Below are 27,450 nucleotides of genomic sequence, written 5' to 3'. Positions count from 1 at the left end.
CTGCCTTTCCTGGGGTCTAGAGCCTGGCTATCAGTGCCACTGCCCGTTCTCTCCCCCTGACTATCGGTGCCGGCGCCCCATTGCCGGAGCCGATAGCCAGGGGGAGAGAAGAGCGGCGCGGCGCACTGACGTCATGCACCGTGCAGCGCATAGCAACGACGCAGGGGACGCACACCGGAGGCCTTAAGCAGCGCGGACCCGACCCCGGCAACAGGTAATTATGCAACCGGGGATGGGGGGAGGCAACGGGGCAGCGGCGCCGGCAATGGGTGCCGCTGCCCCTTCTCTCCCCCTGTCTGTCGGCGCCGCTTCTCTCCCCCTGGCTATCGGCGCCGGCAATGGGGCACCGGCACCGATAGTCAGGGGGAGAGAACGGGCAGCGGCGCCGATAGCCAGGGGGAGAGAAGGGCCGGCAGCAGGGCTCTAGACCCCAGGGCAGGCAGGGGCAGAGAAGCCGGCAGCGCTGGCTGTCTCTGCACCTGCAAAGCCGCTGCAGTTCATTGATTTAAAGCGCCCGCTTTAAATCATTGAACTGCAGCGGCTTATCGGTGTATAACACGCATATAGACTTTAGGCTAAAAATTTTAGCCTAAAAAGTGCGTGCTATAAGCCGATAAATACGGTAATTTATGCAGGAAAAGACATAAACTGCCGAGCCGAGACGTTCATGACAAATCGAATTTACTGTAAGTTCGCTCATCTCTAGAAACCACCCTTGGAGGGGCAAAGGTTTATGCAGTATTATCAGAAAGTATTAATTTACTGAGAGAGTAGTGGATGCATGGGCATGCATGGGATAGGCATAAGACCTTCATATACGATAGAGCCAGGGACTATTCATAGTATTCAGAATATTGGACAGACTATGTGGGCCAAATGGTTCTTATCTGCCAACATTCTATGTTTCTATAGGTTTCCATATGTTTGCTTTATGTGGCAGAATAGGATATAATAACACATGTATATTACTTTATTGAACTCTATTCTCTTTCATATAGAATTGCACATACAACAATTCTTAATACCGTACTTTATACTGATTTTCACAGTATGTGCATATTACTTAACTGAACCCTATCCATTTTTTACACAAATGCAGCCGCTGCAGTATATAACATTTTAAGCCATCCCCTAAATTAGCTGACGTTACTTGCATATGTCCTGATTGCTATGCACCTGCAAAGTAAAATGAAGTGCCATTGTTTTACTTTATATAGAGATACGGCCATTATCCATTAACTTTAGTTCTACAGTGATTTAATGCTTCCTTAACACAACAAATTTACTTTAGTACAGACTAGGTTCTGTAGATAATAGTAGAGAGGGTTGGTCTGTATAGTAAGACATTTGTTTTACCCCCTTTGGACATTCCCCAATTTTCCATAAGACCAACGGACTCTGAGGTTCTATATCTGGCTCAGAAGTGCAAGAGAGGGGGGTCTGGACTCAACTTAATGTGGGCAGCAGGAACTCTGAATGTGCAGGGATTTTCCCCTCTGAGAACTAACACAGCGCTCATCGTATTTAGATATCATAACATTGATCTGGCAATTGTGTTTAGAAGCTTCATAGGCCCAGATCACAATTTATTTAAATTAATTTAAATGGGCACTGTCAGATTCAAAAACTTTTTATATGTTGTACATTGTGGCAAAACATTAACCTTTCTGATATACTTCATAAAAAATGTATTTCCTTTTTATAGAAATTGTGGCTTATAAAATCATGGCTTTGTCAAAGCTGAAACTCAGGCATTAACAAAGTCCAGTAAGTGAGGGTGGGCTAGTACTCCTCTGTGCTCTCTCCTGTCTGATAGTACTCCTCTGTGCTCTCTCCTGTCTGATAGTACTTCTCTGTGCTCTCTCCTGTCTGATAGCACTCCTCTGTGCTCTCTCCTGTCTGATAGCACTCCTCTGTGCTCTCTCATGTCTGATAGTACTCCTCTGTGCTCTCTCCTGTCTGATAGCACTCCTCTGTGCTCTCTCCTGTCTGATAGGACTCTTCTGTGCTCTCTGCTGTCTGATAGGACTCCTCTGTGCTCACTCCTATCCTATCAGACAGGAGAGAGCACAGAGGAGTGCTAGCCTATTCACACCTACTGGACTTAGTCCATGCCTGTGCTTCAGCTTGGACAAAGCCATGATGTTATAAGCCATGATTTCTATAAAAATGTAACAACATTTTCTTATGAAGTATATTAGGCTGGGTTCACATATGTCCGGCATCCGGCATAGGTGAACTCAGCCTAGATCTCAACGCAATTGATGCCATAACTGATGACAAGTTGTCATCAGTTGTATGGTATCGCGAGTCCAAACTTCTGGCATCAAAATTGAGATATTTGATGATTGTGAACTGTCCCATTCAATTGAATGGGATCAGTTCTAGCATCAGTTTCCTCCGGTGCATGCTGGAGGGAAACTGTGCTGGACGCCGGACATATGTGAACCCAGCCTTAGAAAGGTTAATGTTTTGCAAACATGTACAACATATACAAAGTTTTTGTATCTGACAGTGCTCATTTAATTAATTGCCAAGCTCTAACTACTGCCCTTGTACAAATGTTCACATCCATTTTCGAGGATACAGTAAAAGTTCATGCAGTAAGTAAGTTACCAGCATGCTTTACACACATCATGTCTCATAACAGACACGATGCTGAATGCCTGGAAGGTCCAAGCTAATTGGCTTGACACCATAAACATTGAAATATGTATTTCACATTACAGCTTCATAAGGTTGAATAAAGTCTTCAGGTCATGTACCAATTTCCTTTATGACCATTTGCTTCTTGTGCTATTTATGACATGCAGTATGGATTTCTATGAAGTTTAGAAAAATTTATTTACACAAAAAATGTTAGCCTTTTAATTAAAAGCATTCTTAATGGAAAGCTTAAGTTCATTAACAGTAATGCATTTCACAAGTCTCAATTGGTAACAAAGAATGAATTAGCAATACCTGTAATCCATCTTTTAATTAAAAAAAATATATATATCTTTTTCTAAGTATAATTCTTCTTCACAGAATTTCCATAATCCTCCAACTGCTCCATGCTTTGTTTACACATCTTAACTACCATGCCACCCGGTTTATAAATAGCTGTTATGGATCCTGGATTACCCATTAAACCCTAGATAAAGAGGTCCCACTGGGTAACTTCTAAAATGTCATTAGGATCATATTAGACGTAAATAATGTAGCGCTTTTTGTAGAGCGTTGTCTCATTTAGGATAATACCTAGTACCAATTCTGTACACCAGCCCCTAATTAAACTTGTACTTGTAAAGAGGAAATGTTACAATAAATATTATAATAGTATGAAATAGTATAATAAATGTAAAAAATTTGTTAGAAAGTAATTAAAAAACCACAATTCGCCTATGTAGTAAAAGTTCATTAAAAATACGCTAAATTTTTCAAATTTTTTTTTTAAATGAAAAATAAATATAATTCAATTCTTTGTAATAGTTCTATTGTAGATGAGTAATGTATTACAAAGGAAAATAAAAAATGATAACCATAAAAAAATCTATATTTAAAAATGAGAATATGTCCTCATATTGACATATGCAATAAAAAAAAAATGTCTACATGCTGTGGGCAGGGCTTTTAAGTAGCTTGTTAAATGGTTGCACAATTTTCCGATATACTGCATTATTTCCTAAAAACTATGAGGACAGTGACATGATTGCTAGCAGCCATGCGGTTGTGTGTGTTTAGCTGTAGTTTTTTTTTTTTTTTAACAAAATCCTACAGCTAATTATCAAGATCCTTTATGCATCTTTGCTTGCTTATTGGCTGATTTCTTCACAAACTGCACCACATATGTCTACAAGTTGGGTGTGGTTTTGCAGCACAGTTCCTATTGAAAGAAATGGAGCCAAGTTGTAATAACAAATACAATCTGCAGACATGTGTGGTGCTTTTTTAAATTACCTCTGTTTTGCTATTGCTGAATCACCCCTTTAATAGAATCTATGGCACACTGCACCCGACTTCAATATTTCTGCTTAATGCAACTCATGCTTTGCCTAGAAAACCCTGTAGCAATAAGCAGAGAGAACGCTGGATCCAGGAAAAGTAAGTATGATATTTCTTTTGTTCACTTTTTTTTTTTATAATCTTTAGTTTTTTATCTATTTTGTTGTACTAACTCTGAAGATCGTCATGGACTTCTTTGGATTCAAGGGCTATTTCAGAGTAGCTACACCTGTAAATTGCATCAATCATGAGGCAAGCACATTTTAAACCGAGTCATCTACTATACATTTCATATAGAATATTTGTAAATTGATAAGTGGCAAGCTATAAAACCAAAACTTAAGACTCCATTAAATCGCTGTTAATAAAAGGTTATATAGTGTACATATGTGTATTGGAAACATAAAATACCTGAAGTGACTTATTTGATTTTCTAAAAGCAGCGCAAGCCGCTCTTTAATCTCTTCAAACCGATCTTGTTCCTCAACTGTAACAGTGCCAATTCCATCAGGCCTATAAAAAAAATTATAACTATTATTTAGCAATCTTTATTATAATATTTTTATATTATTATAATATTTTTACAAAGAAAGCTCAAAGCATATATAATAGCAATCTTCTCTTCTCTTTATCTTCTCTTTCTTTTGCTATGTATGAAGTGCTTACAAAGAGCCATAAATATTCAGAATATGAACGGCTATTACTCTTTTGTAGTACATTTTCACATATTAATCATGAAACTAGACATCTATTTCTATATTTTATCACAAAGTCTCAGTAATTTGACTATATTTATACAGTAAATCAGTAATCTTACATTACTTTTGCACTCTTTTTTTCCTCCTTGCCTTCTAATAGTCATAAGGGATACAATTTTCCACTTACAGACCCATATAAGGGCTTGTCGCTTGCACCATTAATTGTACTTTGTCATGACAGCACTCATTTTACCACCAAATCTATGATGAAGAACACCTAATTTACATAGGTTTTATTTTGTTTTAAAAAATAACTTTGTATGAATATTTGTATGCTTAACCTGTTGGGGACTATGTTGGGGAGTATGGATACGCCCTTGCGCCCTGGTACTTAAGGAATTTCGATCCTTGTCGCTAGCCGGATGGGGATCGGAACGGGATGCCTGCTGAAATCTTTCAGCAGGCATCCAGTGAAGATGCCTGGAGGGGGGTCCTGAGAACCCCCTCCAGATCGTCGATTTGTGGCGATTCCTGGCTTATCGAGTTTCTGATGACCCAAATGCCCGGAAAATAGGGATGATCGGAGCTGTCAGAGACAGCTCAGACCATCCTGAAGGATAGGAGCAAGGTGGCAGGAGTGCCACCTCCTCCTATCCCCTGCGATTGGCCGATCAGGACTGACCGGCGAATCACAGGGCAGGGGTGGGGGGTGAAAGTTAATTTCCCCGCTCTGTCCGCCCCTGGATGTCAGGGCAGATTGGGGGGAAGGCGGTGGCGATGTGCGGGGACCATGGATGCGGCGGGGACCGTAGTCGGCCGTTACCTTATTTCACGCGGGGACCAGGGACCTGTGGCTGACAGGAGGCGGCAGGCAAGTGGAGGCAGCAGCGGCGGTGTCCCAGATGCAGCAGTGATTTTCACTGCTGCTACTAGGAGTTTCAAAACTACAACTCCCAGCATGCCCAGACACCCTTTGGCTGTCTTGGCATGCTGGGAGTTGTAGTTTTGCAACATCTGGAGGGCCACAGTTTGGAGACCACTGCCCTTCCAGATGTTGCAAAAACTACAACTCCCAGCATGCCCAGACAGTCCAGGCATGATGGGAGTTGTAGTTATGTAACATCTGGCCGTTCAGTTTTGCAACATCTGGAAGGGCATTGTTTGCAGACCCATATACAGTGGTGTCCAAACTTTAGCGCTCCAAATGTCAATTTTATAGCATGCCAAGACTGTCCAGGCATGCTAGGAGTTGTAGTTCAGCAACATCTGGCCCCTCATATGTTGCCGAACTACAACTACCAGCATGCCTGGGCAGTCTGGGCATGCTTGGAGTTGAAGTTTTGCAACATCTGGAGGGCTACAGTTTGGAGACCACTACACAGTGGTGTCCAAACTGTTCTCCTCCAGTTGTTGCATAACTACAACTTCCAACATGCCCTTTGGCTGTCTGGGTATGCTGGGAGTTGTAGTATTGCAACAACTGGAGGCACACTGGTTGGAAAACATTGTCTGTTTCCTAACTCAGTGTTTCTGAACCCGTGTGCCTCCTGCTGTTGCAAAACTATAATAGACCATATATAGACCATGCATGCTGAGAGTTGTAGTTTTGCAACAGCTGGAGGTACATGGGTTGGGAAACACTGAGTTAGGAAACAGACAGTGGTGCAGAAACACTGCAGTAGTCTGTTACCTAACTCAGTGTTTCTCAATCCCAACCAGTGTGTCTCTAGCTGTTGCATAACTACAACTCCCAGCATGCACGACCTGTCAGCGCATGCTGGGAGTTGTAGTTGCCCCCCACCACACCCACGTGAATGTACCCTGGGCGGGGGTTTACAGCAAGTATCCCGCTTCAAGTTTTAGATGCGGCAAATTTTTCACTGCAGCAGGAAACTCACTGTAAACCCCCGCCTGTGTGAATGTACCCTAAAAACACTACACTACCCCAAAATAAAGAGTAAAACACTACATATACACTACACCCTTACACTGTCGCCGCGCACCCCCCCCCCAATAAAAATGAAAAACATCTTGTACGTCAGTTTTTCCAAAATGAAGCCTCCAGCTGTTGCAAAATAACTCCCAGTGTTGCCGGACAGCCATTGACTGTCCAGGCATGTTGGGAGTTTTGCAACAGCTGGAGGCACCCTGTTTGGGGAAAACTGACGTACAGTACTTTTGGTATCGGAGGCAAGTGTAACGCTTACATCCGGGTACACCCCTATGAAAATCCCTAATTTAGGCCTGAAATGCGCATGGCGCTCTCTCACTTCAGAGCCCTGTCGTATTTCAAGGCAACAGTTTAGGCCACACATGGGGTATCTCCGTACTCGGGAGAAATTGTGCTACAAATTTTGGGGGGCTTTTTCTCCTTTTCCCCTTATGAAAAGGTAAAGTTGGGCTCTACACCAGGATGTTAGTGTAATAAAATAAAAAAAATTTACACTAACATGCTGGTGTTGCCCCATACTTTTCATTTTCATATGAGGTAAAAGGGAGTATAGTTTCCCAAATAATGTGCCATGTGGGGTGTTTTTTGCTGTTCTGGAAACATGGGGGCTTTCTAAACGAGACATGCCCCCCAAAAAACATTTCAGCAAAATTCGCTTTCCAAAAGCCCAATGTCGCTCCTTCCCTTCTGAGCCCTCTAGTGCACCCGCAGATCATTTTACATCCACGTATGAGTTATTTCCTTACTCGAGAGAAATGGGGGTTTCAAATTTTGGGGAAAAATTTCACCTACTACCCCTTGTGAAAATGAAAAATTGGGGTAACATCAACATTTTAGTAAAAAAAAAAAAGAAAAAAGATTTTTTTCTTCATTTTCACGTCCAACTTCAAAGCAAAATCGTCAAACACCTGTGGGGTGTTAAGGCTGTCTGTACCCCTTGTTAAGTTCCTTGAGGGGTGTAGTTTCCCCAAATAGTTACCATGTGGGGTGTTTTTTTTTTTTTTGCTGTTCTGGCACCATGGGGGCTTCCTAAATGAGACATGCCCGGCAAAAAGTATTTCAGCAAAATTCGCTTTCCAAAAGCCCAATGTCGCTCCTTCCCTTTCAAGACTTCTAGTGCACCTGCAGAGCACTTTACATCCACATATGACATATTTCCTTACTCGAGAGAAATGGTGTTTACATTTTGGGGGACATTTCACCTATTACCCCTTGTGAAAATTAAAAATTTGGGGTAACATCAGCATTTTAGTGAAAAAAATAAAAAAAATGTATTTTCACGTCCAACTTTATTGAAAATTAGTCTAACACCTGTGGGGTGTTAAGGCTCACTGTACCAATTGTTACGTTCCTTGAGGGGTGTAGTTTCCCAAATAGTATACCATGTGGGGTATTTTTCGCTGTTCTGGCACCATATAGGCTTCCTAAATGCGACATGCCCCCCAAAAATGTCGAAAGGGGGGCCCTGCTAATGTTTAAAGGGGGGGCTGCTAATGTCTAAAAGGGGTCCTGCTAATGTCTAAAGGGGCCCTGCAGTCTAAGGGGGGGCTGCTAATGTCTAAAGGGGACCCTGCTAATGTCTAAAGGGGGCTCTGCTAATGTCTAAAGGGGGGGGGGCCTGCTAATGTCTAAAGGGGAATACTCCCTACTATTATAGGCAGTCTTACAGCAGAGTCCCCTGCACTAACTTGAATTTATATGTAGATAGTGCAGGTAACCCGGTTTCTACCGCTCCCTCACCATATGAACATCAGCGCAATCTCTCCGGAGACATCGGTTTTGCCGCCAATGCAAATTCCCTGTTCTGCCCAATGGAGAAGAGAGAATTCTTGGCTCATACTACAGCAGCCGCCTCCATTGTACACAACAAGGACCCACATATCAGCACGGTAAGCAGCGCCAAGAACCAAGAATTAAAGTATGGGTACTCGCACTCTGTCTTAAAAAAATTGTATTGGGACATCCCTACTATACACCATGTTCCTGATCTTGCTATCTGCTTGTGACTAAAATGGAAACCTTGTAATGATGCCAAGATGAGACGTTAGAAGACAAAACATTTGAGGAAGATACAGATTATATAAAAAGACAAGGATCTGGAGTTTTCCAGTATGAGAGCGAGACGGCTGCATAAATGAACTTTGGCCAAGGAAAAAATAAAATACTAAATATGCTAATATATACAGAGATAAAGCTCAACTAACCAATCAAAATATAACATGATTATTTTGACATCACAACTAAACCTCCCTTTTTTGTCAGATGTAACACAATGTACTTCCGTGTAATTAAATAGAAACTCTTTGAGAACTCTCTGGGAAAATGTTCTTAGTTTCCTGCTGAAGAAAGAGTTTTAGTACCAACATTCTGTCTGGTGTGAATCCCTTGTGCCTGCCCTCAGCAATATGCAGCAGCGGTCACTCAAATTTTAATGCCTCACCTCAAGCCATCCTTGATAGTTGGCGATGAGGATGGGATTTTCCGTTCCCTGGACCACACTCGAGGGAAGAGCCAAGTCTGGTGGACCAACACCTTCCCAGCTGTCCAGGACAAACCAGAACTGTCCAAACTAGGAGTTAAAATCTCCACAAGAACACGGTAAATCTGCTGATTTCTTTATGAAACTGTAGCTTATATGTGTGTCTTTTGGAGAGGCCAGGGAGCCTAGGAAATGGCTTCAGTCGACCCTTCATAACTAACCCTAGCGGCGCAGAATCTTCCCCGTGTGGTCTCAATTTTATAGAGGATTTCAAGTCGCAGATGACTGATTGCTGCTGTTTAAATCTAAGTCCACAATCTAGCAAATTGGGAGAAGTTGTGAGAGAACCAGTAAAAGGTTATCGAAAATGCACTACATAATAAGATTTCTTTGGGATTTTTTAAGTTTTAGGGAATCTCACAGACATTTTTGATTCGGAAAAACATTTTGCTTGGATTTAGATTTTTGAGTTTCCTTGGTCTACTCTGATTCATGGATTGATTTAGGGATTCCCTGTATCTTTACATTATTTCTGTGACTGCGGTCTTCTAAGTCGGCAATCTTGGCTTTGAGGGCCACAATGTCCTCCTCTGCCGTAGTCTGGAGGTCAATTAAGGCATTGTGAGAATCTGTGAATCCACCAAATTTATTTTCAATGTGTTGCACTCTGCTACCCAATTCCTCCACTGTAGCGGTAAAGGGAGAAATCATGGAGTGCACGTCTTTTCTAAAGGACCTCTGAAGCACCAGTAGCATTTCCCTCATGGCGATATCAGTTAGGAATTTGTCATAAACCGGCATAGAACCAAGACCGTCGTTATCCTCCAGGGGAAGTGTGACATCCAATCCCCCTCCGGAGTTGCGGAGCCAGCTGCAGGTGAGGAGTATCTGGGCCTTTGTTTCTGCAGGCTGCCAGACAGTGAGGGCGGCAAACTAAAGGAGAGGGGGCCACATGGGGTAGAGACAGACTCACTGTTTTGCTGGCAGGCAGAGGGAGTAGCAGTCCCCGGTGAAGGCGATGTTTTCTGGTGCGGTCGGTAGTGCCGGGAGCCGGAATCTTGAAGCGCCGGATCAGATGAGGCGCGTCTCAGAGGTGAGACAGGGTCCCATGCAGCAGGGAGAAAGCTAGCAGGCTCTGAGTCGCAGGCGCCGTTGGCGCCATCTTGGAAGGCTCGGGAGAAGTAAAATTTGTTGAGCATTCCCTGGGGAAACGGCTTCTTTTTTCTGCCCTTCATACTCTCCAGGGTATCCCACACCCGTTGGTGAAAAGCAGGTGTCTGTGCTTGCTATGAAGCCGCTTCAAAAAGCTAGATGGAGCAGGAGCTCTTCTAACGTGCGACCATACAGTTAGGCCACCAGGCCACGCCCTCAGAGTTGAAGGTATTCACTGAGATGTGTAAGATATCTGAAGGTATGACACAATGAGTATGGGTACACTTTTATTACCGCCAACAAATATGGGCCTATTGGAGTAAAGGTTTTTCTTGAGTCCTCGGGCTAACCTATCTATGGCTTGTAATTCAAGTGTTCAAAGTCCGAGAGCGGCCAGAGAAAGTGGCCATCATAAAGATAAAAAGCCAAGTGGACTGAAGTGTAAAAGAGGATGCCAAGGCTGCAGTGCTCCTATCCCCCCACGACTATGGTATAGAGTGTACAGGTGGATGGGGAGTGTGGATTTTTCTGGTAGGGTCTCTTGCAGGAACCGTCAATGCATGCTGAGAGAGAACATTGGAAGAAGAAGAGAGATGGTACAGGACAAAGACAGCATCTAAAAGTTGGTAAGAAACTGTGTGTGCCAGCAGTCTTGTACCCCATTGTAACATACGTGGCCTCATACGCTATACAGAAGGGAGCTATGTGTGTAGTAATGGCCGTATATTGGGTGGCCTCAGGATTCAACAAGGCAAAAAGAGGATTTATACAGACTTCATTATTTGCATCTGTTATGACCTAGGTAATAAAATAAAGGTACCCTACCAACACACTCCAGAATATCCTACCTGTTTCAGAGAATATGAGTTGACTTCATCTAACTGCCTAAGGTGGGCCAATATAAGTATGTCCTTGTCTGACTGTACTGAACTGTGCTGTACCGTGGATACAATAGAAATGAGTGTGTGAGGCAAAAATAGAGGTACATTTATATATATTTATTTATTCTTTTTAAATAATTCTGGATAAAGGAAAAAATCTCCAATAGCGGCAGAGCTGTGTACTTTAAACACTTAAACCCTTAACAACGAAGGACGTATATTTACGTCCTCCGCTGGCTCCTGCGATATGCGCAGGGTCACGCTGTGTCCCCGCGTCATATCGGGTCGGTCCCAGAGGCTATCAACGGCCGGGACCCGCAGCTAATACAGGACATCACCGATCACGGTGATGCCCTATATTAACCCTTCAGACGCGGCGATCAAAGCTGACCTCCGCGTCTGAAGTGAAAGTGAAAGTAACCCGGCTGCTCAGTCGGGCTGTTCGGGACCGCCGCGGTGAAATCGCGGCGTCCCGAACAGCTAACAGGACACCGGGAGGGCCCTTACCTGCCTCTTCGGTGTCCGATCGACGAATGACTGCTCCGTGCCTGAGATACAGGCAGGAGCAGTCAAGCGCCGATAACACTGATCACAGGCGTGTTAATACACGCCAGGGATCAGCATGAGATCTCAGTGTGTGCAGCAGTGTTATAGGTCACTATGGGACCTATAACACTGCAAAAAAAAAAAAAGTTAAAAAAAAGTGTTAATAAAGGTCATTTAACCCCTTCCCTAATAAAAGTTTGAATCACCCCCCTTTTCCCATAAAAAAATAAAACTGTGAAAAAAAAACATGTGGTATCGCCGCGTGCGTAAATGTCCGAACTATAAAAATATATTTTTAATTAAACCGCACGGTCAATGGCGTACGTGCAAAAAAGTCCAAAAAAGCGTATTTTTGGTCACTTTTTATACCATTACAAAATTTATAAAAAGTGATCAAAAAGTCCGATCAAAACAAAAGTGGTAATGATAAAAACTTCAGATCACAGTGCAAAAAATGAGTCCTCATACCGCCCTGTACATGGAAAAATAAAAAAGTTATAGAAGATGACATTTTTAAATGTATACATTTTCCTGCATGTAGTTATGATTTTTTCCAGAAGTACAAAAAAATCAAACCTATATAAGTAGGGTATCATTTTAACCGTATGGACCTACAGAATAATTATAAGGTGTCATTTTTACCGAAATATACACAGGTAGAAACGGAAGCCCCCAAAAGTTACAAAATTGCGTTTTTTCTTCGATTTTGTCGCACAATGATTTTTTTTCAGGTTTCGCCATGAATTTTTGGGTAAAATGACTAATCTCATTGCAAAGTAGAATTGGTGATGCAAAAAATAAGCCATAATATGGATTTTTAGGTGGAAAATTGAAAGGGTTATGATTTTTAAAAGGTAAGGAGGAAAAAACGAAAGTGCAAAAACTGAAAAACCCTGCATCCTTAAGGAATTAAACAGCCCTCTATAATCTAAAAAGAAAGAAAGGAAGGGGGCATAGCAGGTGATAGTTTTTTTTTTTACAAAGTTTGCAGCTTCAAATAAATATTTTCTTTTTCAGCTCACTATGAACGTCTCTTATCAGAATCACATCACAGAGTGTACCAGATCAGGGTCAGATGTAATTCTAAATAATAATAATAACTGAATTGTAACTAAAGTAAAAATTTGAAGCTTAGTACATTACATCTGAGTGCCGGACTACCAGCTGAGGTGCTGGACTAGCAGCTGAGTTTCTTAAATCAATAATCAAGACATTTTTTTTCCTACCTTGGTCATCTAAATAATTGTGGCTATCATTAGTACACATATTCACTAATGGTTTACAACTAATATTGACACATTAATACACTGAAAGTGAAGTTGCATAATTATATTTGGGTACATTGTCGTAAAAGTACACACAATTTGTAGTCCATTTATTTTAAATTAAAGGTATGTTCTCCAATATGTGATAGTAGGAAGTACTTTACCCTTTCCTTCATTTCAGTTGAGTCAATTTCCTGTTGACTCACGGGAATGAGGGGGGTCAGATTGGATCAGAATGAAGTGGAGAGACATGAGTCTCCATTTTGATCCTAGCAGCCATGTTTAAGCAGATGCATTCAAAATGTAACCCTAAATACTAAAATGATAATTGTTGTTTGATTATTTTTTTCTTAACAGCAGAATGTTTGGGTTATCTCTTAAGGTCCTAGCTACAATGCCCTTCATAGTCAGACGTTAGCTATAAACATATGGTATTGTTAGCTGTTACAAGGTCAAATTAGCCTCTTGTTTTCCTTATATGCTGTTGAAGCAAAACTTAACCACTTAATGCCCATGTTGTTCAGGAGTCTTCATGTCCAGGGGCATCTTCTCTTTCCAATTACTTAAAGTCAGAGGCCTCACATATATTTGGTAATGTTCTTAATTAATTGTGATCGTTTTTACAATGTGGATGAAAATTATATCAATTAGTATGAATGGTGAAAATTCCTTCTAAACACCTAAATTATTGTGCATATCACCCCCAGTCAGCAGGGTTTGTGACTCGCACATGCCTCGCACTGCAGGAGGGTACCCATGTACATCCTTTTTAAATAAATCATGGTTTAGTGACAAAACATATAATTTCATAGTAATAAAAATGTGCAGTAATACATCTAATATATATTTTTTTTTTTAAAAAGTGTTTTACCGGATTAATGGAAATACTGGAGTATGAAAACCTGCTTATGTTATTCTTAAGGAGATGTAACTTGGGGGGAGAATAGCAGCCAACCCACATACACAGCTGCACTCATTTTTTTCCTTGTTTGGTTTGGTTTTTCTCACAGATACTGTTAAGTCACATTTACTTTTTGCATATTTTTTTTCCTTTTAGCTACTTTTCAGGCCTTGTAGAACATACTGTACTTTTTACCATTGTTGTCCCATTGGGTTAAATGTAAATTGCATTCACTGATATGTGGTAGTGTTGGTGCTCATTAGTAGCTCCAGTAGAGTAGGGCTAATATAGGAGTCTCAGGTGAAGGATTAGTCTGGGTGCAGAGGGGGGGCGTTTCATTAGGACCCACTCGTCTCAAACCAGTGAAGCATCCCATACCCGTTTTTTTTCTTTTTCTTTCTTTTTTCCCACCAGAACCTGAGACTGTTAGGCGGAGTATATTCTAGGGAAAGATGTAGTGTACGCTTAACAAATATATTTTTTAGGGTTTTAGGGGGGACAGGTTGGTTAAAATGATTCTGACTGCAGATATATATATATATATATATATATATATATATATATATATATATATTAATACTTATATGCAATTTCTAAAAAGATATTTGTTACCTACTCTTAAACTATACACCATGTTCCTGATCTTGCGATCTGCTTGTGACTAAGATGGAAACCTTGGAATGACGCCAAGATGAGACGTTAGAAGACAAAACATTTGAGAAAGATACAGATTGTATTAAAGGACAAGGATCTGGAATTTTCCAGTATGAAAGTGAGAGGGCCGCATAAATGAACTTTGGCCAAGAAATAAAATACTAAATATGCTAATATATACAGAAATAAAGCTCAACTAACCAATCAAAATGTAACATGATGATTTTGACATCATAACTAAACCACCTTTTTTGTCAGATGTAACACAATGTACTTCCGTATAATTAAACAGAAACTCTTTGAGAACTCTCTGGGTACATTTTCTGAGTTTCCTGCTGAGGAAAGAGTTTTAATACCAACATTCTGTCTGGTGTGAATCCCTTGTGCCGGCCATCAGCAATATGCAGCAGCGGTCACTCACAATTTAATGCCTCACCTCGAGCCATCCTTGACAATATGACCTCCCTACAACACCTGAGCATGTTCCTAATGAGGTGGCAGATGGTCTCACGAGGTATGTCCTCCCAGACCTGGACTAAAGCATCCACCAACTCCTGGACAGTCTGTGGTGCAATGTGGTGTTGGTGGATGGAGTGAGACATGATGTCCCAGATGTGCTCAACCGGATTCAGGTCTGGGGAAAGGGCGGGCCAGTCCATAGTATCAATGACTTCCACTTGCAGGAACTGCTGACATACTCCAGCCACATGAGGTCTAGCATTGGCTTCCATTAGGAGGAACCCAGGGCCAACCACACACACACATATGGTCTCACAAGAGGTCTGAGGATATCATCTCGGTACCTAATGGCAGTCAGGCTACCTCTGGCAAGCACATGGAGGTCAGTGCAGCCCCCAAAGAAATGCCACCCACACCATTACTGACCCACCGCAAAACCGGTCATGCTGGAGCATGTTGCAGGCAGCAGAACGTTCTCCACGGCATCTCCAGACTCGGTCACGTCTGTCACATGTGCTCAGAGTGAACTTTTCATCTGTGAAGAGCACAGGGCACCAGTGGCGAATTTGCCTATCTTGGTGTTCTCCGGCAAATGCCAAATGTCCTGCATGGGGTTAGGCTGTAAGCACAACCCCCACCTGTGGATGTCGGGCCCTCATAGCACCCTCATGGAGTCTGTTTCTGACTGTTTGAGTGGACACATGCACATTTGTGGCCTGCTGGAGGTCATTTTGCAGGGCTCTGGCAGTGCTCCTCCTTGCACAAAGGCTTAGGTAGCAGTTCTGCTGCTGGGTTGTTGTCCTCCTACGGCCTCCTCCACGTCTCCCCAGGGCTAATAGCACGCCGCAGCGATCGCGGTGCCGCGCGCTATTAACTCTAACTCTAAAACAAAAGTAAGACCTTCCCGGCTGCTCAGTGGGGCTGATCGGGACCACCGCAGTGAAAATACGGTGTCCCAATCAGCTAGGACATGAGCGGAGGGTCACTCACCTTCCTCCGGCACGTCCGATCGGCGATTGATTGCTCCAAGCCTGAGTTACAGGCTTGAGCAATCGCCCCTGCCAATAACACTGATCAATGCACAGCTATGGCTTTGCAGTGAACAGTGCTGGCAATCAGTGTATGCAATGTTATAGCCCCCTATGGGGACTATAACATTGGACAAAAAAAGTTAATAAATGTGAATGAACCCTTTCCCTAATAAAAGTCCAAATCACCCCCCTTTTCCCATTAAAAAAAAAAAACCATGTAAATAAAAATAAATATAAACATGTGGTATCACCGTGTGCGTAAATGTCCGAACTATAAAAAAATATATATATATATCATTAATTAAACAGCAGGATCAATGGCATACGTGCAAAAAAAATCCAAAGTCCAAAATAGCGTATTTTTGGCCACTTTTTATATCATGAAAAAATGAATAAAAAGCTATGAAAAAGGCCAATCAATACAAAAATGGTACAGATAAAAACATCAGATCACGGTGCAAAAAAGTTATAGGGGTCAGAAGATGACAATTTTAAACATATACATTTTCCTGCATGTAGTTATGATATTTTCCAGAAGTACGGCAAAATCAAATCTATATAAGTAGGGTATCATTTTAATCGCATGGACCTACAGAATAACGATAATGTGCCATTTTTACCAAAAAATTTATTGTGTAGAAACGGAATCCCCCAAAAGTTACAAAATGGCGGGGTTTTTTCAATTTCGTCACACACATTATTTTTTTCCCGTTTTACAATAGATTTTTGGGTAAAATGACTGATGTCACTGCGAAGAAGAATTGGTGGCGCAAAAAATAAGCCATCATAAGGATTTTTAGGTGCAAAATTAAAAAGGTTATGATTTTTAAAAGGTGAGGAGGGAAAAAACAAAAGTGGAAAAATGGAAAAACCCGTGGTCCTTAAGGGGTTAAATTATATTTTAATAGTTAGGTAATACCACATATGATACCACTTGATTTCATAAAATCTATGGAAAAACCTACGGCATCATAGAACAAGAGCTGGCACAGGGTGGACATTTACGATCTACATCCTTAAAGAGGTACTCCGGCACTAAAACGATAGGGGATAGGGGATAAGATTTCATATCGCCGGGGTCCAGCTGCTGGGGACACCCAGGATCTACCATGCAGCACCCACCTTTAGCGGCTTCCGGAACTGCTGGAGGCCCTCAGGCTGAGTCTATCTCGACCACGAGGACGGAGCATAGTGACGTCACGGCTCTGCCCCCGAAATCCAGGGCAGCGGTGACGAGTCCGGAGCGGCAGGGACACGTGAGCATTACCTCCTATACCAGTGGTCTTCAACCTGCGGACCTCCAGATGTTGCAAAACTACAACTCCTGGCATGCCCGGACAGCCAACGGCTGTCCGAGCATGCTGGGAGTTGTAGTTTTGCAACATCTGGAGATCCGCAGGTTGAAGATCACTGTCCTATACTTTACATTGCATTTGGTTCAGAATCTTTTTTTTCTAGATTTTCCTCCTTTAAAATTGGGTGAGTCTTATGTGCCGGAGCGTCTTATATGGCAAAAAATACGGTATATGTCAACAACAAACATAGGATAACAGGGGCGGGGTTTATGTTTAAAGTCCCATACAAGTCAATGGGAAATATATATCACTGCATAACTTCCAAACGGCTGGAGATATTTCGATAATACTTGGTCACATGTTACTTATATGTCCACTTAAAATATAGGATAGTTAATTTAACCCTTAACTACCCCCATTTGTGAGGGTCGGGGTTTTTGTATAAAGTCCCATGCAAATCAATGGGAAATGTATGTTGCCACATAACTTCCGTACGGCTGGCGATATTTCAATACTTGGTACGCATATTATGGGTCGGGATAGGAGGTCGGGATAGGAGGTCGGGATAGGAGGACGGGATAGGAGGACGGGATAGGAGGACGGGATAGGAGGACGGGATAGGAGGACGGGATAGGAGGACGGGATAGGAGGACGGGATAGGAGGACGGGATAGGAGGACGGGATAGGAGGACGGGATATGAGGACGGGATATGAGGACGGGATATGAGGACGGGATATGAGGACGGGATATGAGGACAGGATATGAGGACAGGATATGAGGACAGGATATGAGGACAGGATGTGAGGACAGGATGTGAGGACAGGATGTGAGGACGAGATGTGAGGATGAGATGTGAGGACGAGATATGATGACTGGATAGGAGGTCAGGGTAGGAGGACGGGATATGGGGTTGGGATATGACAACAATATATGAGAACGGTATATGAAGTCAAAAGCTTCCTCCTTTGTTTATTTTCCTCCCCAACAAGGATTAGCAAGGAAAAACCGGGCAACGCCGGGTATTCAGCAAGTAATGTAATAAAGGACTGTTTTTTTTATTATTATTTGTTTTTCTGTGATGATTAAGACTTTGAGGACTCAGCGATTGCACTTTTGTTTTTTTCCTCCTCGCCTTCTAAGAGGCATTACGCTTTACGACATACAGACCCATATTAGGGCTTTTTTTTGGTACTACGAATTGTACTTTGCAATGACATCACTAATTTTATTACCAAATCTAAGGTGAAACAAAAAAAAATTCTGGGGCAAAATTTAAAAAACTAAACAAAAACAACATAATTTTGTAACTTTTGGGGCCTTTAGTTTCTACACAGTACACTTTTCAGTAAAAATGACATGTTATCTTTATCCTGTAGGTCTAATACTATTAAAATGATGTCCCATATGCTTTATTTTATAACTTAAAAAAAAAATAACTTTCTGTATAAAAATAAGTACCGTATTTATCGGGGTATACCACGCACCGGCCTATAACACGCACCCTCATTTTGCCAAGGATATTTGGGTAAAAAAAGTTTTTTACCCAAATATCCATGGTAAAATGAGGGTGCGTGTGTGCGCGTGTATACCCCGATACATCCCCAGGAAAGGCAGGGGGAGAGAGGCCGTCGCTGCCCGCTTCTCTCCCCCTGCCTTTCCTGGGGTCTAGAGCGCTGCTGTCGGCCCTTCTCTCCCCCTGGCTATCGGCGCCGCTGCCCGTTCTGTCCCCCTGACTATCAGCAGCCAGGGGGAGAGAAGGGGGAGCGGCACCCATTGCCGGCGCCGCTGCCCCGTTGCCTCCCCCCATCCCCTGGTGGCATAATTACCTGAGTCGGGTCCGCGCTGCTGCAGGCCTTCGCCGTGCGTCCCCTGCGTCGTTGCTATGCACGGCGCGGCGCACTGACGTCATGCGCCGCGCCGTTCAGCGCATAGCAACGACGCCGGGGACGCACGCCGGAGGCCTGGAGCAGCGCGGACCCGACTCAGGTAATTATGCCACCGGGGATGGGGGGAGGCAACGGGGCAGCGGCGCCGGCAATGGGTGCCGCTGCCCCTTCTCTCCCCCTGGCTGTCGGCGCTGGCAATGGGGCGCCGGCACCGATAGTCAGGGGGACAGAACGGGCAGCGGCGCCGATAGCCAGGGGGAGAGAAGGGCCGACAGCAGGTCTCTAGACCCCAGGAAAGGCAGGGGGAGAGAAGCGGGCAGCGACGGCCTCTCTCCCCCTGCCTTTCCTGGGGGTGTATCGGCGTATAACACGCACACAGACTTTAGGCTAAAAATTTTAGCCTAAAAAGTGCGTGTTATACGCCGATAAATACGGTATGCTTAAAATTGTCGTCTGACCTCCAATAACATTTATTTTTCTGTATACAGAGATATATGAGGGCTAGTTTAAAAAAATATCCTTTGGCTATTCAGTTACTTAAAGGGGTACTCTGGTGGAAAAAAATTTTTTTAAATTAACTGGTGCCAGGAACATAAACAGATTTGTAAATTACTTCTATTAAAAAGTCTTTACCCTTCCAGTACTTATTAGCAGCTATATGCTACAGAGGAAATTCTATTCTTTTTTTGTCTTGTCCACAGTGCTCTTTGCTGACACCTGATGCCCTCATCAGGAACTGTCCAGAGCAGGAGAAAATCCCCATAACAAACCTATGCTGCTTTGGACAGTTCCTGACACGGACAGGGGTGTCAGCAGAGAGCACTGTGGAAAAGACAAAAGAGAAATTCAAAAAGAATAGAATTTCATCTGTAGCATATAGATGCTAATAAGTACAGGAAGGCTTGATTTTTATAATTGAAGTAATTTACAAATCTGTTTAACTTTCTGGCACCAGTTCATTAAAAAAAAAAAGTTTTCCACCGGAGTACCCGTTTAACTTTCAGCATTGAACAGTGTTATCGGCGCTCCATTGCTTCAGGCTGCCATGGCTTTCTGGAGCATTGGAACATTGAAGGGACGGTAAGGAGGCAGATAAGGGCCCCCCGCCATCCTCTCAGCTGATTAGCCCGCTATGCTAGCTGGAAAGTAAATCACCCGCATTCAGACACAGCAATCAACTTTGATCGCAATGTCTAAAAGGTTGATGCAAGATTGGCCCTTATTTAGCATTATACCAATTTTGTTCGTGTGACATTTTGTGTGGGCAGGAATTGTCTACTCAGCACAGTGATTTGCTATGTGTGGATTTTTTGCTGCCTGAAAAGAGAAAGGGATGCTCGAGAAAAAGGCCGTGGCAGGAGAGCAGGCCAGGTAAGTATCAGAATTGGTTGTTTTTGGATGTAAAAAAATTTGAGGGAAAACCGCTTAGCGTTTAATCAAGAGAAAAAAAGATTAGACACTTATTAAAAATTTATAAATCACAGAACCAAAATCAAAATGCAAGAACCCAGAGCAGACCCCAGAGCCGACCCCTTAATTAAATTCAGACCCTGGAGCAAACCTATAAATTTAATGGGGTTGTCCAGGAACACAAAAACAGAGCTAATTTCTTTAAAAACAGCACCACACCTGTCCTCTGGTTGTGTTTGGTATCACAACTTTGTTTCATTCACTTCAATGGAACTGAGCTGCAATACTACACACAACCTCTGTTTCTGTAATCCTGGATAATTCCTTAAATTAGTTAAATTAAACAAAATGTATTGCCATAAATTTTCCTCTAGATCAAAATGTTAGGTCTGAGATGAGTTTGCACACTTTTTAAGTTCAGCAACTATATAAATAAATATGTAAGAGTGCTGTTTGGTCAGAACTTGTTCTTAAACATTTTCCCTAATATTATAGCAATCAGATATTAGTTGGCAGGAGAACAGAAGAGTATTTTGCTTATCACTATTCATAATTGATTCCCCTAAGGACTATGGTGTTTTTCTTTTTGGGCAGTTTCCAGGAATTTGTTTTCATATAACAGTAGCAGGACTAGGGCGTACATGTATGCCCGATGTCCTTAAAGGGGTACTCTGCCTCTAGACATTTTATCCCCTATCTAGGCGGTCCCATCGCTGGGAACCCCCGTGATCTCTCCTGCAGCACCTTGTGTCATCTGCTGCACAGAGCAAACTTTGCTCTGTGCCTGATGATGGGTGATACAGGGGCCGGAGTATCATAACGACCCAGCTCCACCCCTCAATACAAGTCTATGGGAGTGGCGTGAAGGTCACCACACCCCCTCCCATAGACTTGCATTGAGGGGGCGGGCAGTAACGCCACAATACTCCGGCCCCTGTATCGCCCGTCATCAGGCACGGAGCAAAGTTTGCTCTGTGCAGCAGATGACACAAGGTGCTGCAGGATCACGGGGGTTCAAAGGTATACATAGCTTAAAACACTTTCAAAACCTGCAGTTTATACTGATGGCATTCTGCATAGTCTTTACATTTCAAGCTCTTCGCACAATAAAAAACAAAAAAAATAATTATATAAATATATATATCTATAATCCAAGAAAGGAAGCGGCGCTTCAAATTGCAAAAAAGCGGTGTGTTTCTTTACCCATTAAATCAGTGCAACGTTTCAGCCTCAAAATGAGGCCTTTCTCAAGCCTTGAGAAGGGCCTCATTGTGAGGCTGAAACGTCGCACTGACTTAATGGGTGAATAAACACACCGCTTTTTTGCAATTTGGAGTGATGCTTCCATTCTTGGATTGTACTTTAGACAGTTTGGAGTTTGAACCTGCTGAAGCTGAGCACCCACCCAGGACTTGAAGTCTGTTTTACAGTGCCGGCTCCCTCCTCTCTTTTGGCTATATATATATATATATATATATATATATATATATATATATATATATACAAAAAATGAGGTGGAAGCGGCACTCCAATAAAGATACTAAACATGGTTTAATCACTCATCTGTGTACAGCTGTACACAGATGAGTGAATATATATATATATATATATATATATATATATATATATATAGATATATATATAGATATATATATATATATATATATATATATACACACACACACATATATATATGTATATACAGTCATGGTCGTAAATGTTGGCACCCCTGAATTTTTTCAAGTAAATGAAGTATTTATCACCAAAAAGGATTGCAGTAACACATCTTTTGCTGTTCAATGGGATTTAGATCTGGACTCATTGCTGGCCACTTCAGAACTCTCCAGCGCTTTGTTGCCATCCATTTCTGGGTGCTCTTTGACATATGTTTGGGGTCAATGTCCTGCTGGAAGACCCAAGATCTTGGACGCAGCTTTTGGACATTGGGCTGTACAGTGCGGCCCAAAATCCATTGGTAATCCTCAGACTTCATGATGCCTTGCACACATTTAAGGCACCCAGTGCCAGAGGCAGCAAGACACCCATGGAAATTCCGCTTGAATTCCACTTGATGGATAAAATGACAGAAGTCAACAATTTCCTGACCAAAATTATTCCTTGTAAATTCCTCTTGAATTTCTCAGTGTGAACGTACCCTATAACTCTGCAGTGTTGATTTAGAGTCGGGGTCCCAAACTGTGGTGCTCCAGACGTTGCAAAACTAACTCCCAGCATGGCCAGAAAACTGCAACTACGGGCATGTCTAGTTTTTTTAAATATCTGGAGGGCCCTAGTTTGAGACCCCTAATTTAGAAGGAAGGCAAAAAACCTCCCATGAGGGAAAATACATTTTTCCTTCCTGGCTTCATATGTGACAATCAGAATAAATCACTTGATCAACGACCCTACTCCTTGTAATATTTTTACACTTAATGGTCTATTCACACATACAGTATTCTGCACAGATTTGATGTGCAGGATTTGAAGCTGTGTTCAGTTATTTAGTTTACATTGAGATCTGCAGCAGAAAATCCTGTGTATCAAATCTCTGCAGAATACTGTACGTGTGAATAGACCCTAAAAAGTAATCCAGGCTATTTTTGATCTCCTTTATCTAGTATACCATGACATCAGACAGATCCGGCTTACTATCTATTTTTATCGATATTTACTGTTCTATATTGTTTTATTTTTGTGTTTATTTTAATCTGAGATCCATTAGGGCACCCTCCGAATAGGGAAACTCCCAATAGAGGATGCGGACAAACCCAATAAGGGACAAAACACTCCCAATAGGGGACCAACCAGGCTTATGTGCCGGCCCTACCTTGTACACAGGGCCGCCGTCAGGGGGGTACAGCCAATACCCCAGTAAGGGGCCCGGGCTTTCAGGGAGGCCTGCTTCTGTACGTACGCCGACCACATAATTTTATTTGCCCTGAGCTAAATTCCCCCTTTATTACAACCTGTGCCACATCATTTTCACTTTATCCCCCCGTTCCATTTCATTCCCCCTTAATTAACCTCTGTGCAAATTCATCCCCCCTGTGCCATTTCATGCCCCATGTACCACTTCTTTCCTCCTTTATCCCACCTGTGCCATTTCATTAACCCTTATTCCCTTTGTGTCCTGTCCCAAGTCATCCCCACTCACCCCTTGAGTCACATCACTTTTCTCCTTCCCTCCTCGTTCTTACCTGGCCAACAGACTCAGGGGTCGATTTGGCACAGGGGGAATAAACTGGCACATGGGGAGGAATGGCATTGGAAGGATCAAGAGGGGGAATAAAATAACAAGGGAGGATGAAATGGTACGGGGGGGGGGGGGGGGTGATAAGGGGTGATTAAACGGCACTGGGAAATTCTGCTGTAATATTGCTTTTTATGGCGTTGCCCGGTTTTCCTTCCTAATCCTTGTTGGGGAGGAAAATAAACAAAGGAGGAAGCTTTTGACTTCATATCCCTTCTTCATATAGTGTTGTCATATCCCGTCCTCCTATCCCGTCCTCCAATCTCGAGCTCCTATCCCCGTCCTCCTTTCTCGACCAACTATCTCGACCAACTATCTCGACCTCCTATCTCGACCTCCTATCTCGACCTCCTATCTCGACCTCCTATCCCGACCTCCTATCCCGACCTCCTATCCCGACCTCCTATGCCATCCTCATAGCTCGACCTCCTATCCAGACCTCCTATCCCATCCTCATATCCTGTCCTCCTATCCAGTCCTTCTAGCTGAGTACCCGGCGTTGCCCGGTTTTCCTTCCTAATCCTTGTTGGGGAGGAAAATAAACAAAGGAGGATGTTTTTGACTTCATATCCCGTCTTCATATATTGTTGTCAAATCCCAACCCCATATCCTGTCCTCCTATCTCGACCTCCTATCCAGTCTTCCTATCCCCACCTCCTATTCTGTCCTCCAATCTCGAGCTCCTATCCTGTCCTCCTACCCCGACCTCCTATCCTGACCTCCTATCCCGACCCGTAATATATGTACCAGGTATTGAAATATCTCCAGCCGTACAGAAGTTATGTGAGAACATACATTTCCCATTGATTTGCATGGGACTTTAAACAAAAACCCTGACCCTCACAAATGGGGGTTAAGGGTTAAATTAACTATCCTATATTTTAAGTGGACATATAAGTAACATGTGACCATGTATTATCGAAATATCTCCAGCCGTTTGGAAGTTATGCGGTAACATATATTTCCCATTCACTTGCATGGGACTTTAAACATAAGCCCAGCCCCTGGCAAATGGGGGTGAGTAAGGGTTAAATCACCTATCCTATGTTTGTTGTTGACATATAAGTAACATGTGTGCCAAGTTTCATGTTAATATCTTTAGCTGTTTGAAAGTTTTTGTGGAACATACACACATACATATATACACACACGCACATTGAGTTTTATATATATAGATTACACTCTGGGGTGAGTACGATACAGTATTTGGTCATTTTGAAAGATTAATGAGCCTTTTTTCTCAATTGGGAACATCTCTCAATAGTGGACAGTTTTTTCTTCCCAGTGAGTGTCCGCTTTTGGGAGATTCTACCGTACTTTCAGCTCGACTGTGGATCTTTGGAGCTCATTTAGTGTTACTGAACCGCGGTGTCTCGATCAGCTTAGAGGATAGCAAGAGGGCCCATACCTGCCTCCTCACCGCCCTATCGTTGCTAGGATGCTCCAGCCTGGAGCAATCGAGCACCGATAACACTGATCAATGCTATGCCATAGCATTGAACAGTGTATGCAGTCTAAGGATTGCATGTCATAGTCCTATGGGGACAAAAAAATGGTGAGAAAAAAAAAGCTAATAAATTTGAATTAACTCCTTCTCTAATAAAAGTTTGAATCACCCCCCTCTCCCCATTAAAAAAAAAATGTAAACATTAATAAACACATGTGGCATCGCTGCATACATGAATGTCCCAACCATAAAAATATAATGTTAATTAAACCCTTAAGGACTCAGCCCATTTGGGCCTTAAGGACTCTTTTCCTCCTCGCCTTCAAAAAATCTCTTTTATATTTTCATCCACAGACTAGTATGAGGGCTTGTTTTTTGCACGACCAGTTGTCCGTTGTAATGCCATTACTCATTTTACCATAAAATGTATGGCACAACCCAAAAAATATTTGTGTGGGGAAATTAAAAAGAAAACTGAAATGTTGCTAATTTTGGAAGGTTTCGTTTTCACACCGTACAATTTATGGTAAAAATTACATGTGTTCTTTATTCTTTGGGTCAATACGATTAAAATGATACCCATTAGAACATACTTTTCTATTATTGTTGCGCTTAAAAAAAATCGAAAACTTTTTAACCAAATTAGTGCGTTTAAAATCCCCCTATTTTGAAGGCCTATAAAATTTCATCTTTCCATATAAGCAGCGGTATGAGGGCTCATTTTTTGCACCGTGATCTGTACTTTTCCTTGATACCATATTTGCTTATATAAAACTTTATTTTTTGGGGGAATAAAATGTTATAAAAAAGCAGCTATTTTGGATTTTTTTTATATTCACGACGTTCACCGTATGCTACCATTAACATTTTATTTTAATAGTTCAGACATTTAGGCACGCTGCGATACCAAATATGTATATAAAATATTTTTTTAACACTTTTTGGGGGTGAAAATGGGACAATTTACGTTTTTATTGGCGGAGGTTTTTTTTTTTTTTTTACACTTTAATAGTCCCCATAGGGGACTATTTATAGCAATCATTCGATTGCTAATACTGTTCAGTGCTACGTATAGGACATAGCACTGATCAGTGATATTGGTCATCTTCTGCTCTGGTCTGCAGGAAGGCAGATCAGAGCAGAAGACGCCGGGAAGGCAGCGGAGGCAGGTGAGGGGACCTCCGGCTGCCGTGCTAGATAATCGGATAGCCGCGGCAGCGCTGCGGGCAATCCGATCATCCATTTTAATGACCGCGATGCTGCAGATGCCATGATCTGTATTGATCATGGCATCTGAGGGGCTAATGGCAGACATCCGTGGGATCGCGGATGTCCGCCATTACGGGCGGGTCTCTGGCTGCTTTCAACAGCTGGGACCTGCCGAGCATGATTCGGGCATCGCTCCGATGCTCGCGGTTATGCTTAGGACGTAAATGTCCTGTTGCGTTAAGTACCAGCTCACCAGGACGTACATTTACATCCTGCATCCTTAAGGGGTTAATTCGCTTGGTCAATGGTGTTTATTTAAAAATATACCAAAGTCCAAAATCGCGTACTTTTGGTCACTTTGCATACCCTAAAAAAAAAATATATATATATCTATCTATCTATATCTATATCTATCTATCTATCTATCTATCTATCTATCTATCTCTATCTCTATCTATCTATCTATATATCTATATATAAAGCAATCAAAAAGTCCCATGAAAACAAAAATGTACTGATAAAAACTACAAAAAATGAGCCCTCACACATCCCTGTATACAGAAAAATGAAAAAGTTATATAGGTCAGAAGAGGACATTTTTGTGCAAAAAGTTATAATTTTTTACAGAAGTAAAACAAAATCAAACCTATATAAGTTGGGTATCAATTTTATCGTATTGACCAACCGAATAAAGATAAGGTATAATTTTTACACTGTGCACTGCATAGAGTGGGAAGCCCACCAAAATGATTGATGGTATTACTAAGTATAATTGGTGGCAAAAAAAACAAGCCCTCAGATAGGTCTGGAGGTGGAAAATTGAAAGGGTTATGAATTTTAGAAGGTGAGGAGGAAAAGACTAAAGTGCACGTCCTCCCTCCCCTCCCACATGCAAACTTGAAACCTCCCCATGATAAGTTAGGTCCTATGTAGACAGAGCTGGGGGGGGGG

At 42.3% G+C, this 27,450-nt stretch overlaps 1 protein-coding gene across 7 annotated transcripts in view; it reads right to left on the bottom strand.

The window, feature by feature from the left end:
- The window catches only part of CADPS2 (calcium dependent secretion activator 2), a 707,505-nt gene that overhangs the window by 386,366 nt on the left and 293,689 nt on the right, over positions 1-27,450 (bottom strand). For all 7 annotated transcript variants that reach the window (XM_056573788.1, XM_056573791.1, XM_056573793.1 and 4 more), the window contains exon 14: positions 4,396-4,497. In XM_056573788.1, coding sequence (XP_056429763.1) covers positions 4,396-4,497 — 102 coding nt within the window. The remainder of the gene's footprint in view (positions 1-4,395; positions 4,498-27,450) is intronic.

This window comes from Hyla sarda, chromosome 4 (assembly GCF_029499605.1).
Source record: "Hyla sarda isolate aHylSar1 chromosome 4, aHylSar1.hap1, whole genome shotgun sequence".
Lineage (NCBI taxonomy): Eukaryota > Metazoa > Chordata > Amphibia > Anura > Hylidae > Hyla > Hyla sarda.
The sequence above is the reverse complement of the archived record's forward strand: the minus strand, read 5'-3'. Positions and strand labels throughout refer to the sequence as shown.